The 16,367-nt window shown below is 37.8% G+C and overlaps 1 protein-coding gene across 3 annotated transcripts in view; it reads right to left on the bottom strand.

Annotated features, from left to right (window-relative positions):
• Dp (transcription factor Dp) overlaps positions 1-16,367 on the bottom strand; it is a 185,624-nt gene that overhangs the window by 63,964 nt on the left and 105,293 nt on the right. For all 3 annotated transcript variants that reach the window (XR_016547671.1, XM_090385809.1, XM_090385814.1), the window contains one exon: positions 1,042-1,196. Coding sequence is in view for 2 of the 3 variants with exons in the window: in XM_090385809.1 (XP_090241935.1) it covers positions 1,042-1,196 (155 nt within the window). In the remaining variant the exon portion in view is untranslated. The remainder of the gene's footprint in view (positions 1-1,041; positions 1,197-16,367) is intronic.

The raw sequence follows: 16,367 nt of genomic DNA, 5'->3' as shown, positions 1-16,367 counted from the left end.
TTAATGTAGTATATGTGCAATATTAATCCCACTTTCACTTCAAAGTAAAATTAATCGCAAAACCCAAAAATGCAGGATACTTGAGAAATACATTAGTGTGAAGACAAAGAACTATGAATGCCATGGACCAACAACCACTGATTGGGAAATGTTGAAATATAAATCTTTTGAAATGTAGTATCACCAATGCTGTTGTTGTTGAAGCAATTTTTTATTTAAAAATAAACAAATATGGCATTTCAAAATTAAGTGCAACAATCAGAACTGAGAGTAAGCAATGTTACTGCATGCAAGTTGCACATTTCTGGGTTGACAAGTGGCTTCTAATAATGAGGGGGGGGAACTGTTTCAAATAGAGTTCATACTGATAAATTGTTTAATTATAGCAAAGTGTGGTACAGGTATAGCATTGTGACAAAGGGATGATGGTAAAGCGTCATCCCTTTGTCACAACGATGTACCTGTACCACACTAGATATCCACTGTATTTGGGAAACTGGATGGTTTCTGTTTTTCTGGTGCAAAAGCAACTGAGAGACTATAGCTTGCCACAGCAATGGGAAAATATGGAATTAAAAATCAACTATCAAATTATTATTATAAATTTGGGAGTGAAAGGCTCATGGTTAGGGTTAAAGATTATTTCTGGTGCATCTTTGGTGATACATGCCATGAATGCACGGACAAGAACAAATCAGCAGCTTACCTAATAAGAAGTCAGTATCTACTGAACCGTGACCTCTTATTAGGTAGGCTGTTGATTTGGTCAAGCCCATGGCATATTTGATGCATAAGGGAAAAACAGTCCTTAATCTGATGAGTGAATTGAAAACTCCATGTAAGTGGAGAGCTGAAGAGATGCAAATGGCCTCATTTCCAGTATGCAGTGTATATGATAATGCTGAAGGTACATATGGAGGAAAGTAGATTGTAGTGTCTATTAAGCTACTGTTATAATTGTTTATTCACTTCATAAACCATAATATTTTAATACTTAATCTCTCACACTAACAAATAAACCCTAATCTTGCATATTATTACCTATCTGAATAATCTGAGTCAGCTACTTCGTGTGATCGTTTTCCAGACCAAGAACCACAATGATCTAAAGAAGGAGAGAGCAACTGTTGAGGAGTTCGAGGACTGCTGCCTACTATATGTGTGCTAGATATCACTCGCTGAGGAGTACTCAAAATCTATAAATAAAGGGAAAAGAATCAGTAGCATATAGAATAAAATAATTAAATTTTTAAATTCTTAGAATTTGATAATTATAATTATCTGGACTTCATTTCTATCTAGTGAATGAGATCTTCAGATGCCAGTATGCAATTATGTAGTTATGCTAATATTAAGAAGCTTCTTGATCAAGTCTTTAGTCAATACTAATCAACTTGTGAAATTATCCCATGTGTAATATCCTAATAAAATTTAATGGATGACCCAATGAAAGATCAAACAAAACTGTATATTATAAAGACAGTTAAGTATTTCAATTGAAGAACTATAGGTATAATAGTAAAATTGCTCAGAAAAATAATGGATAAATAATTAATATATGTGGCGTGGTAATTAAGTTTCCAGACTGGTGCAATAAAAAATTTAAAAAAAGTGAAGGAGCTCAAAAATGGTTTTATGTTTATTCAAAGTAATCACCACCCAATTGAATGCCCTGATTACACTGCTCTAAAAGTTTCTGAAAAGAGTTAGCAAAGGCATCCGAAGAGATGATGTTCTTGGCAGTTATGTTTTTCTCTATGTCCTCATGTCTTGAAAGCTCTTTCTTTTGAGGGGCAGTTTTCACTTTGGGAAAGAGGAAGAAGTCTACTGATGCTAAACCGGGAGAGTAAGGTGGATCGTTGATCTGTACAATGCCATGTTTCGCCAGAAATGTCACGGTGTGAAGACGTTTCTGAACAGTGTGGAATGGGTGGGGACATTGTCATGCAACAAGAACTAGCTCCCTTTCTCTCAAAATTGTGGCCTCACCTGTATGTAAAATGCAGCATCGACTCTCTCCTTCTTCAGGTATAAATTCTTTGTGAATCACACCATCTGTTAAAAAAAAAAAAAAAAAAGACAGCACTGTCCTGATCCTGGACGTCTGTAAATCAAACATTTCCTCTGCATACTCTGATGCTTTGTCTCCGGTTGTACTGAAACATTCATTTCCAGTGAGAATACAGTCAAGAAAATTAGGATTGCCTTAACAAGTTTGGACGATGACACTCCATTGCTTCAGCTCATCCACGAGGCTGTACAGCACAAGTTTTACACAGACCTTCCTTTTCTTTAAATCTTCAGAAAGAATTTGAAGAATCAAATTTTATTCATATTTAACTCATTGGCCATCATTCTGACAATCAAACAACAATCTTTTGTCACAATTTCCCAAAACTTTTTGCAACTCTGTCCTCATTTTGACTGGCAGACACCAACTTCTTGAATCATTGCAAAGATCCTCATATCACACCCCAGGGGCTCACATCTGGTGAGTATGGGCTTGGCACACCCAGGGTCCTGAGCTGGATATAATCATTCTTCTCTTTCTTGGTGATTCCTTTCTACTTCTCACTCTCTCTTGCAGGATAATTTGGGAATTTTTTTTGGCTGGTGCGGCATAAGCCTTAAGCTTCCTTACACCATATGGTTAATAATAATAATCTATCTCTGAAACTGCTTATTCCATTCAAACACACTGGCATGATTCAACGTTTAAATCATGCCAGTGTGCTAGTTAAATCATGCTAGTTTAAAGAAAAATTTGATACTGCTCATTAAATTTGTTCGTTGCTTCATTGCAATATCATAACACAGAATTTTAATGTTACTAATGAACTAATTGTTACTTGCAACCTGTCACAGTCTACTGGACAATTCCTGTACCACCATCTGTTGGAAAAAGTTTGAACTACAACATACTGCTTCCATTTATTTTAAACTCATTAAACATGACCGCACCAGTTTCGGAACTTTACTGCCACAGTTCGTACTGTGAAAAGGACATTGTGGAATCTATCACACAGACTCATAAGATCTTAGGACATATAATTTGAAATCATATATCATAAGATAATTATGAAATTCACATATTGAGTATTATGCAAACAGCATATATTATTTTCCAAATAATTTCAATGACAAACATGGAAAAGGAATAAGTTCATTTAAATTTGAATTGTTATAATTTAATAATTTATTTTACAATTTATTGCCATATCCCATACTGTGAAAAGGACACTGTGGAATCTAATTATCACACAGACCTGCATAAGATCGTAGGGCATGTCATTTGAAATCATACACCGATGAGCCAAAACATTATGACCACCAAAACAAACTAATATGATGTTGGTTGTCCACGTGCAGCCAAAACAGCTTGTACCTGGCGAGGCACAGACGCTACAAGATTTCTAAATGTGTCTTGTGGTATCTGGTACCAACATGTAACGAGCAGATCCTTTTACTCCTATAAGGTCCGTGGTTGAGACTCCACAGATCAGAGTTGCTGTTCCAACACAAACCAGATACTCTATGGGATTGATGTCTGGGGAATTTTGAGGTCAGGGCAATACCTGAAAGTCTTCCTCGTGTTCAGTCTCAAACAATCCGGGCGGTCTGGCATGGTGCATTATCCTGCTAAAAGATGGCACCGCAGGTTGCCACAAAAGGGTGTACCTGGTCAGCAATGATGTTTGGTTGTTGTTGTTGTTGTTATTTGGTTTTTAGGAGCATTAGCAACTAAGGCCATATTGCTCCGGGTATATGCGGTGGTCATTCCCTGACCTTTCCGCATCCTCCGTATTTGGTGGCTCACGGGCTCGAACCCCGGTCTAATCAAGAAGCGTGTGCTACGCACTGCTGCTCCTGCCCACCTGGCTACGGAGGCGTCGTGATGTTTGGTAGGTGGCAGATGTCAGAGTGCCCGGCACACAGATGACTGGACCTAGGGAATCCCAGCAGAACATCGCCCAAAGCATGACACCAGCTTCTTTTTGTCCCATGGTGCATCCAGGTGTCATCACTTTCCCAGGTAAACGATGCACACGTACCCAGCTGTCCACATGGTGCAACAGGAAACGTGATTCATCGGACCAGACGACCTTCTTCCAATCACTCAAGGTCTAGTTTCGATGCTCGCGTGCCCATTGTAGGCACTGTCACCGGTGAACCGTGGTTAGCATGGGCACTCGGAGTGACCTGCGGCTATGCAGCCTCATTTTCAGCAGGGTTCGATGTACTGTGTGTTGTGACACATTACTATCGTCACCAGCATTCCAGTTACCAGCAAGTTGCACCACAGTCGTCCTTCTGTTGCCATGTACCATCTGGGAGAGCCTTTGCTCACCTCGAGCATCAATGAGCCATGGTCATCCAACACCTCACTGGCAGTTCATGGGTTTCCCTCCTTGGACCACTTTCGGTAGGTACTAACCACGTCTGACTGTGAGCACTCCCCTAGCTGTGCTGTTTTGGATATGCTCTGACCCAGTCGTCTGGCCATTATAATTTGGCCTTTGTCAAACTCACTCAAGTCCGCTGCTTTTACCATCTGAAGAACAAGAGTAACACTGATTAACGGAGCTCAGTATCAGATGTTTTTATACCGTGTCCCGACCCGCACTTTCATCGATTTGCATAACAACTCGCTGGTCATAATGTTTTGGCTCATCAGTGTATATCCTAAGATAATTATGAAACTCACACTGAGTGTTATGTAAACAGCATAAATTATTTTCCAAATAATTTTAATGATGAACATTGAACATAAAAGGCTTAGTCAACACATGGTATTTAGATCATGTCTTTGACTTTGGCCCTTTATACTACCCTCCACAGATAAGGAATAGCAGACAGCACAGCATACGTACACATGGATTGTGGCCAAAAACCAGTAGATGATATCTGGGGAAAGCTGCAGATTGTATAGGACAACAGGTGTGTCATGAAGAAAATAACAGCCCACTCCAATCAGGAAACATAGTACCAAGCATCTGAGCACACAATATTAGGTGCTACAATGTTAAACAGCTTTACACGTTTAATATACACTGTTTGCATATAACAGATTAATAATTACACAATAGGTTAAAGAACATCAGAAATGAACATAAGTGGACTGGAAAAATGTCTAGTGATTCAATGAATTTTGCTTACGCTTGTATCAATACTGCTGGCAAAGTATAGCAACAACAAAGTCATGAAACTGTCATGCATGAGCACATCAGGCTAGTAAAGCAAGTGAGATGGTCTGGGGCATGTTCTGCTACAAGTCCATAGGCAATTCCCATAGACCAACACCTAAATGGTAAGGCATATTTAAATATTGATGCAGACCAAGTGCACCCCAACCTGTTAACTGTCTAACCCCCAGGTGACAATTACTTCCACTTTCAACAGGATAATGAAAAATGCCACTGTCTAGAAATTTCAAACCCATATTGTATGGGTGTGGGACAACAGTAAAATGGCAATAAGGTATTGTGAAACACACTGCCATCCAATCTAGTATTAGCCATTCAGTGCAAGGAAACCAAAGGTTTTGCATTCTCTCCCCACACAACCTTACGTTTCTCTCTTGATGTAGGTCCCAGTCCAGCAGGCTTTTCAAATTTTCCTAGGCTGTTAGCTCAATTACCTGAGGCAACTTGTTTTCCAAGGTCATCATATAAGGTTCATATAAGACATCTACTAATGATTTAAAATCCTCCAGTGTGTGCTGCCATCTCTTATTTGTGTTTCCGACTAATAGTAATAGTTTCAACAGATGCCAACATGAAAACAAACTGAAAATCAGTAGTGGTGGGGGATCACACCTGTTTGTCACTGTCTGACTGAGGTATAAACAATCCAAAATTCTATAGAATCCAAATTTAGGAATTGATGAAATTGTCATTTGTTTGTTTGTTATTTGGTTTTTAGGAGCATTAGCAACTAAGGCCATAATACTGCTCCAGGGATATGCGGTGGTCATTCCCTGACCTTTCCGCATCCTCCGTATTTGGTGGTGACAGGCTCGAACCCCAGTCTAATCAAGAAGCGTGTGCTACGCACTGCTGCTCCTGGCCACCTGGCTACGGAGGCGCCTTGATGAAATTGAATTAAATGATAAATATATACATAAGGAGGGTATTACTTCAGTAAAATATAATAATTACAAGTTTATTTACAAATTGAAAAAAAAAAAAATTCTGATCTATTTTTGGAAATAATATTAATGTTAAGCAATCATATCAAAATAAGAAAAAATAAATATTTAAAAAATTTTTACAGTTTATTTTTTTTAAAAATCCCAAAATTTCATGAATAAACTCGCTCCACAGAGCCTGTCATTGTTGAAAATTTGCAATGGAAAACCCACCTGCATTCAAACTCACTCGCAAAAAGGTTTAATACCATATTTCACCTTCATTCATTTTGCTATCCTCTCTCTTAGCCTTAAACAATACCTTAATTAGATCATCCTTTAAGGTAACTGGTTACCAAGCTCAGCAGTGCACATGTTGAAAGTTTCCCTTATATGGAAATTCTTTAGCCACTCCCTACAAACATCATCAATCTTTCTACCCCTTCAAGAAGCTAGATGTCTTTTCTTGGGTGCAGCATTCAATACCTGGAGACAGTCTTCAAATGTAGTCTCACAACTACTTTATATAGTGGGATTATACCTTCCACTATCTTTATAAACAGTTGTTCAATAAATTCAAAACGATGCAATGAATCCTCTTTTCCACTTACATGTACAGAGAACTTCATGCCTGCCCGAATCACAAGACTATACAAGCAACGAACTCAGTACTGCTCCATGATCCTCTGGTATGCAGCATATCACCAGTCCCATTTTTTCTCTGCCTCCTACTACCTGAACACCACATGGATTCAATGCTGGCTTCAATTAGTTTCGAGTGTTAGAATATCCTTGTCACACAGGGGTACTTTTAGCAAGTAACATGACCACCTCCCTTCTCTCCCTCAATCCTTCCTAAATACACCATACATGTTGTACGAAACTCATTGTCCCCCATTGCTGTTTCCACAACTGTTCCTGTAAGAGCCTTGCAATTCTGTGTTGTAGCATTCAATCTCATGTATAAGTCCTTTCAGGAGTGAATAAGTTGATCTATATATATATATTTTTTTTTTTTTTCACCACAGACTTAGCTTTCTTGCATTATATGCCACTACTACTACTAATAATAATAATCTCTTCTTTTTTCCACTTCCAACTAATGGAAGTATGAAAATAGCTTGTGATAGACCTCAAGCAACAGAAGAAAGTGATACCTCAAGGAGTACTTCCAGAAAAACACAGCACCAATCTACTAGGTCAGTGGTTGCCAACCTTTTTTGACTTGCAAACCCCTTCTTCCACTTCGACTGACTTGCGAACTCCTCCTTCCTTCTTCAACCCCTTCCTCACACACCACTTCTCTTCTTCGCCCCAAAATTCTATATAAAATAGTTATATTTTGATTCCACGCCAAAATTCCAAATATATGGAATATAATATATTTCATTTATTTATAATTTATTCTATATAATATATGGAGTTTTGACGTGGAAGAAATATATTTCTTTTACGAACCATTTTCCCCTTTCGTCACAACCTGGCCAATCAAATCCCTCTCTATTTATTTCTCTCTCATTCCTCCTTGCCTTCATTTAATTATTACATTTATATAAATTTATTTGTTAGCTCTACAAGCTAAGTATCTATCTTTCCTTCCCTACTTTTTTTTTTTCCCCCTGGAAACACATTAAAGCTTTCAACTGCCATTTTTACGATTCATTCCGGTTAAGGGCACTCCTTTCTCTGGGAAACATAGAACTAAAATTATATCTATTACTCATTAAGCTACTTATTTTCCACTATCTAAAGTCTATTCTTATTGTACAATTTGTCCTAATCATTCTGCTCTTTTCATTTCAAAATCTTGTTTCCTAAATTTCTTATGTAAATCTAAGCAGACAGCATCAGAATTTCTTTTTTTTTTTGCAAACCGCCTGGAACAGTTTCGCAAACTCCCAGGGGTTCATGAACCACCAGTTGGAAACCACTGTACTAGGCCATAAGGAAGAGATACAAGTGGCACACCCCACTCAACCTAAAGGAAGATACCCCCACCTCAATGGAATAAACAAAGCTAGAAAGATGGACAAAGAAAACACTCCACGGCAGGCACTATGACCTCCATGAAGACCACATAGATAAAATGGCTTCCAATGCATGGCTCACAAGCAGGACACTCTTCCCTGAGACTAATCAAGGGCGAATTTGATCCTTGGTCAATGGTGGAATTTAGGATCATTTAGATAAAAATGGAATTCTTAAGGATACTCAGCATGGTTCTGTAAAGGGAAAATCATGTTTAACTAATCTGGTTAGCTATTTTGACAGGATCACTCAAGAACTGGACTTAGGGAATAATTTCGACAATGTTTATTTGGATTTCAGCAAAGTATTTGACTCAGTCCCACATGAGGGGTTACTTTACAAGCTGGAACAGGTTGGAATCACAGGGAAAATCCTTAGATTGATAGCTGGATGGCTTCAGGGCAGGAGGTAGAGGGTTGTGATAAATGGTTATTCCTCAGATTGGGTTGATGTAAGAAGAGGGGTTTCCCAAGGATCAGTATTAGGACCACTGTTGTTTTTGATTTTCATAAATCACATCGATGAAGGAATAGAGGGAGTAATGTCTAAATTCACAGGTGATGTAAAGATTGGTAGAGAAGTTAATGATTGCTGCCAAGCAGAGCTTCTTCAGAATGCCCTATATAGTCTTCAGGGATGGTCAGAAAAATGGCAGTTATGCTTTAATCCAGGAAAGTGTAAGGTATTGCACCTGGAAAACAGTAACCTCAAAATAACTTATACACTTGGCAGAGTTGAACTAAAGCCGGTAGTGCAGGAAAGGGACTTGGGTATTATGGTACAGTCAGACATGAAGTTCTCCGAGCATTGTAGACTGCTTGCAAGGAAGGCCTATGGTGTCCTATCGATGATTTATTGAACAATTGCTAGTAGAGATAAGGACATCGTGATCCCATTATATGAGGCTATTGTTAGACCACACTTGGAATACTGTGTTCAAGTATGGAGACCGCACCTAAATAAAGACATTATGCTTTTTCAAAGGATCCAAAGACAGGTAACTCGCCTGGTGAGAACGGCAAAAGGGCATCCATATGACGGATGACTTCAAATATGTATGTGGGTTGATGAGTTTTTTTTTTTCTTTTTTTATGTGAACCCCAAACACAAGAGGTATTAGAACCTATAGTACTTAGTACCATGCTTGGGTTGGAGGTTGAGAAGATGAAAGAAGATGTATGTGGGTTGATGAGCCTGGAAACTAGACACCTTAGAGGAGACCTGATTGAGGTGTTTAAGGCTCTGAGAGCCATAAGCAAAATGAATGAGGGCAAAATCATTTACAGTTATAAATAATTCTAGAATAAGTGGCCATAATTTCAACTTACGGGGTGAGATGTTTAGACTGGATTGCAGGAGGTTTTATTTTAGCTAGCAAGTTATAAATTACTGGAATAAGTTACATACATGGGTGGTAGAGGCTGACAGTTTGGGGAAATTACCTATGGGAGGAAGGAAATACATAGGTTGTCTATTTCCTTTTCTCTTATTATTATTTTTGAAATTTTCTTCTCATTATTATTATTATTTTATTTATTTTTTGTTATTTTATTTTATTTATTTTTTTTGGCTGGTGCATCATAAGCCATAGGCTTCCTTACAGTATGTCGCCACTGCTGGTACTAATACTAAAGGATTCACACTCGCCAACCAAGACCAAGTAATCAACACCAGGAACTAAGAAAAAATATCACCAACGAGCCAGGCACAACAGATGAATACAGTCAATGATGCTACCTGGCCTCAGAAATGACCCAACACATCACCACAACAGGATGCACGGTGATCACCTAGATGGAGTATGCACAACTAGGTAGTCAGGGCAATAAATCAGAAGCTAGCAAGGAAATACCAGTTTATCAAAGAAAGTGTACCGTATTACAAGTACAAACTCCTGGCCATACTAGAGGCCTCAACCCACAAGTTGAACTGGGACCATGCCATAATAATGGACAAGACAATCCCTCACAACAGACCAGACAAACTCTTGTCAACAAGAAGGAAAAGGCTACCTATCTGATTGACATAAAAGTGTCCAACACTAGCAACCTCCAAAAAAACCCATGAGGAAAAGATCAGGAAGTACACAGATCTAAGACAGGAGATCAAAGATATGTGGCATATGCAGCAAGTAAAGGCCATCCTGATCATTGTATCAGCCACTAATTATTAGCCATAAGGGCCTGAGGTTTATGCTGCACCAGCCAAAAAAAAAAAAATTCCCGTGTTACACTGAGAGAGAGAGAGAGAGAGAGAGAGAGAGAGAGAGAGAGAGAGTAGAAGGGAATCACCAAGAAAGCAAGATGATGTCCAGTTCAGGACCCTGAGTTTGCCATGCCCATACTCACCAGATGTGAGCCCCAGGGGTTGAATAATATGGTGCCAACGACCCTACACAAGAGCCTAACAGCAAAAGGTCTCCCAGAGAACACTCAAAAGGAACTCCAGAAAATTTCAATCCTGAATACCTTGTAAGGATAGTCAGAGTTCCTTGACCAACAGTAATGCCAGACATAACCACCCTGTGCACTTCATACCAATAACTGTCACAGGGTGGAACTCCCCACATTAAGGGAAGAATACAGTAAACCCCTGCTATTCGCGGTATCTGTATTTGCGGTTTCATGTATTCGCGGTCGCTGATTTAATATAAAATGAAACCTAAAAAATGTAAATTTTAAATCGCTGTGAACATTTTCCACCATAAAAAAACATGGGCGTGGCTAAAATCATCTTTCCCGGTCAAAACAGAGCTCAGTGGGTGGGGGGGAGAGGGGTGGCAAAATCGCGGCGTGGATGTTTCTCGCTAATCCTTGTTCAGTATGTGTTATGTGCTTGTCATGGAAGGTTTCGTCATTTGCTTTTAATTTATATGCTTATAAATTGAATAAATTTATCAATTTATATTGATAAATTTATTCAATTTATAAGCATATAAATTTTTCACTTTTGTAAGCATATAAATTGATAAATTGAATAAATTTATCAATTTATATGCTTACAAAATTGAAAAATCTACCATTCTGCAGTGTTAGTGTAAACAGACTTTTTCGAGTGTATTAACGGTAGCAAGTGACTTTATCGTGGACAAATTCTTTTCTAACCCCTACAAAAATATTGCTACAAATAACAAGGGAATTGTGAAAATATCAAAGAAGGTGATGACATTAGCGAGTAAAATTCAGTTATTAGACAAATTTCTAAATGGTGAAAGTGTCTCGTCGGTGGCAAAACATTATAAAATCAATAAGTCAACGGTACGATCAATCAAGAAATCTGAAGAAAAAATCCGCCGTAGTGTCCGTGAAAACGTGCTAATTGCTTCAAAAATTTGCTCTGTAACTCGTGATGTTAAATTAGAAAAAATGGAAAAGGCTTTAAATCTGTGGATAGAAGACCGAACTCAAAATAAAATTCCCTTAAGTTGACTCATCATTCGTGAAAAGGCAAAACACCTTTATCAAAACTTTAGCGAAACTGGTGATAGCATCGTCGGGATAAGTTTTTTAGCTATAGCAAAAGCGCTGGATTGAAACATTTGTTTGAAATTTCTAATAAATATTACATTTAATATTAAATTGTTTCTTATTTTCAATTCGATGCCTTATGCTTGCATTTCACTATGTACCGGCTATGTACATAGTCATATTATGAAGGTACATATAATACGCACATAGACAAAATTTTAGACTAGTTTTTCTTATATATTTCATACTTTGGAACGGAACCCCTTTATTATTATGGGAGCCATAACTCAGTATTCGCGTTTACGGTATTCGCGGCATTTCTCAGGAACGTAACCCTGCGAATAGCGGGGGTTTACTGTATTATAATAATAATGATCTCTTATTATTTCCATTTCTAACTAATGGTAGACATGGTTTTGACAGATAGTGGCATAAAAGTAGCTCTGAAAACTGAAAGAGGATATTGCACCTGTTGCCCAACATCCAATTTTGGCTCATAAAAGCGAAAATGCCCTAGAATTCAGATCCAGAAATTTGTCCAGATAAAACTGAATTAAGTGATATATAAAGAGATATAGAGGATATTACTGCTTATATAAAGGAACTCCCCGATTTACGTAAGGGTTGTGTTCCGTGGAACGCTATGTAAGTTGGAATTTCCGCCATGCTTGTGCAGCACTTGCAATTGTGCTCGCTGAATTGATTGCGAAAAAGAAATGTTCAACAAACATGAAAATAGAATTATTTATTGTATTTATTCAATTTTTTATCTCATGCGCAGGAAAAATTACAAAAGCGTGAAATTTAAAAAAATTTCAAAATTATAAAATTACTAAAAAAGAGAGGAGACAAGCATAATGTCAGTAAGTTTACCTCTCGAGCATCGTTGCCAGAATCAATGTCTTCAACTGATAAGTACGCCGCTGTGGAGATTTAGAAGGGGTCGGCCACTCAGCCTTACGAAAAAACATTAATGGATGACTGGACAGTGGCTTTTTTCTTTTCATCGTAGATTTCTTTGTAGCAAGCAAGCATATCATTCACCCCTCTGTTAACTTTTAAGAATCATTCGCTCTCAGGATCCATCTTCTCAAATCTCGCCATTGCCGATGCAATTTCACGAAATTGCCACTGCCATCTCTCTGGTGGTGAAGCATCTTGGCTCCTCATTCAATTCATCTTGAGCTTCGTCAGCATTTTCTTCTTTCACTATCGCTGCCTGCAAGTCAATAAGTTCATTAGATAATTCCTTCCCTTCTTCCTCTATTAACTCCTCCACATCTTTGGCATCAACCTCCAGCTGAAGTAGCTCAGCAACCTTTGCAATCTTATATGTAACCTCTTCATAGATTCATCTTTTTCAAATCTTTTGAAGCCTTTTACGTGCCGTGGGCATACTTTCTTCCATGCGACTTTTAGTAATTTCCGCCCAGGCCTTATTAATGCTTAAGATGGAGTGGTAAATACTGTGAGATTTCCAAAAGTCTCTTAACAAAATTTTTCTCATCGTCTACTGCAGACAATGCCTGAGCAAATGTTGTGCGTAAACAGTATGCTTTTAAATTCAAAATAATACCCTGATTCATAGGTTGGATGAGCAAAGTTGTTTTGTGTAGAAATATGACTCTCGCGTTCGAAATGATATCATCTAGATGCATAGAATGTCCAGAAGCATTATCTAATAGAAGCAAAATCTTGAAAGGAACATTGTTGTCTTTACAATATTTTTCAACCTCAGGAATGAAGCAGCATTTAAACTAATCCTTAAAGAGAGATATTGTTATCCATGTTCTCTGGTTCGATCGGAAATGCACAGGTAGGATGGCTTTATTGATGCCCTTAAATGCACAAGGATTTCCAGAATGGTACACAAGCAGTGGTTTTAATCTGTAATCTCCCACTGCATTAGCCCCAAGTAAGAACGTGGCCCTATCTTTTGATGTCTTGAAACCTGGCATTGTCTTTTCCTCTTTTGCAATGTATGTTTGATCAGGTATTTTTTTCCAAATAGAGAGCAGTCTCATCAACGTTAAAAATTTGCTGTGTTGAATAGCCGCCTTCATCAATAATGTTTTCCAACACATCACAAAATTTCTCTGTAGCTGCAGAATCGACACTGGTGACTTCACCACATACTTTAACATTGTGGAAACCAGTACGATGCTTGAACCTATTAAACCAACCATTGTTTGCCACGAACTTGGCTTGGGGTTCGCCGTACTTATCCTTAATATCTTTATAAATACTTGTTGCTTTTGCTTGAATGGTCATTAGACTTGGGGGACTCGCTTCTGAATCTGATTTTCCATCCATATTATTAACAGCTGTTCCATCTTCGATATAGTACCTGAACACTGTTTTGTGATCACTGTTGATCTTAAGTGAGTTGATCCTCTTATACGCGTTGATCTTAAGTGCACTGATCCTCTTACACGCGTTGATCTTAAGTGCGCTGATCCTCTTACACGCGTTGATCTTAAGTGCGCTGATCCTCTTACACTGTCCCTTAAAATAGTATTCACTTTTGAAGCAGCGAGACCTAATTCCGTGCAATAGATGACAAACTTTGTCCTGCTTCGTAATTCTTAATTAATCAAAAATCAATTGTTTTTTTTTTTTTTTTTTTTGTTTCCTAGCACTGCCAGCACTTGCACTTTCATTGGTTGCTTTCCCTTCATCATTGTAATACATAAATATGAATGAAGAGAAGTTTCTGAAAATTTGATTGTTTTTTTATATGATTGAAAATTCAGTGAAGGGGAACACATATCACCATAATAGCTTTTAACCCACACAATTGCAGTTATTGGGATTATCACAAATGCAATAAGATAGAGTTTATTACCTGTTTATAATTAGGTGCACTAACATAAAAGCCCAATAAACCGGGGCGCCTCCGTAGCCAGGTGGGAAGGAGCAGCAGTGCGTAGCACATGCTTCTTGATTAGACCGGGGTTCGAGCCCGTCACCACCAAATACGGAGTATGCGGAAAGGTCAAGGAATGACCACCGCATATCCCGGAGCAATATGGCCTTAGTTGCTAATGCTCCTAAAAACCAAATAACGAACGAACGAACCCAATAAACCGGAAAGTGCAAATTGTTTTATGGTAGTGCCCTCCAGAAACATGCCTTAGAAAAATATCTTAAGGCGTTCAAAATTGATTCTTATAACAGAACATATGATAATGATGAAAGTGTAGTGCAATTTCCATTATAAATATAACCTTTTAGAGAGATAAATAGCTTAGTAATAATAGCAAATTTTAACTTCCAAGGAATTGGAAAGAATTACAATAAAAAAAAAAAAAAAAAAAACCCAACGTGTTATTGAATTCTCATATTTTCATGATACCTCCATTTATTTGCTTTGCCTTTAGCCAGCGGGTGGTTGGTTGGTGGAACAGACTTCCATCCCTTGTAGTGGAGGTTGATAGCCTAAATAAGTTTAAGGCTCAGCTGGACAGGTATTTTGAACGAACAGAGGGGTGAAGTGGGTTTTTTTTTTTTTTTTTTTTGGCTGATGCTGCATAAGCTTGCTTTCTTGCATCAAATGCTTCTACTAATGCTAATGTGAATTAATAAAAAAAAAAAAAAAAAATTATTGCTAGGGAATACAAAATATGTTTCCCCGATTTTTTTCCAAGTTTGCACCAGCCGGAAAAAATTTACGTAAAGTCGAATTTCCGTAAGTCAAGTATTATGTAAGTCGGGGAGTTCCTGTATATAAAGGGGGAAAAAAAGTGTTTTTACATTTTTTTTTGAAATTCGTTTCATTTTTGACAATTTGCAGTACAGTAATACCCCGAAGTTACGCGATAGGTGGGTCCGACAAAAAGCGCTTAAGTCAAATTCACGTAGGTCGGGGTACAACTTTGCATATAAATACATATAAATTTTGTTTAATTGGGACCAAGGACTAACAAAAACACTAGTTTAGAAGAAAAATATTTAATAAAATTGCAGTTATTTATACATATTAATACAAAATATGTATTAAAAAAAAATAAATGAGTTACATAAAAAAGTTATTTCGATGTCGATGGCTTCATAAAAATCTAACAAATTTGTCTGACGACACAGCGCTTTCTTTTTTTCACGCAGAATTTCTTCGTAGCAAGCTAATAATTTTTTTATTCCTTGCTTTGTAGTTATAACGCGTTCTTCGTTGGAGTCTGTGTTCTAAAATTTTTAAGCCTTTTTCAATTGAGCTGAGACCTGTCAAACTTGCAATTGTCATGTGCTTTTCTGGTGGAACTGGGTCTGAAGTGTCGGATACTTCAGTGATGTTTTGCTCACGCATCTCTATGAGCTCATTCATTGTCAGCTCCTGACTATGTGAATCCAACAGCTCATTGACATCATTACCATTGACTTCCAAATCTAATTGCCTGGCAAGAATAACAACTTCTTCTATCACATGAGCGACATGATCAGTTTCTGGTGTTGTTTTCGTCTTGTTTTTAAAAAAAAAAAAAAAAAAAATGGACAAAGTTTCTTCCAGACACCATTCAATGTTTTTTTGTGAATTTCATCCCAAGATTCTTCAGGCATCTAAAACATTGAATTGTTTCCAAAAGTCTTTAACAGATATCTCACTATTTTGTCTCATAGTTTCAGTCAGACGTGCAAACGAACGCCTCGTGTAGTAAGCCTTGAATGTTTTGATGACTCTCTGGTCCATCGGTTGAAGCAAGCTGGTTGTGTTTGGAGGCAAAAACACAACTTTCACACGTGGATCGAAA

Source organism: Mastigoproctus giganteus, chromosome 1 (assembly GCF_048544385.1).
Source record: "Mastigoproctus giganteus isolate SK-2022 chromosome 1, ASM4854438v1, whole genome shotgun sequence".
Classification (NCBI taxonomy): Eukaryota; Metazoa; Arthropoda; class Arachnida; order Uropygi; family Thelyphonidae; genus Mastigoproctus; species Mastigoproctus giganteus.
The sequence above is the reverse complement of the archived record's forward strand: the minus strand, read 5'-3'. Positions and strand labels throughout refer to the sequence as shown.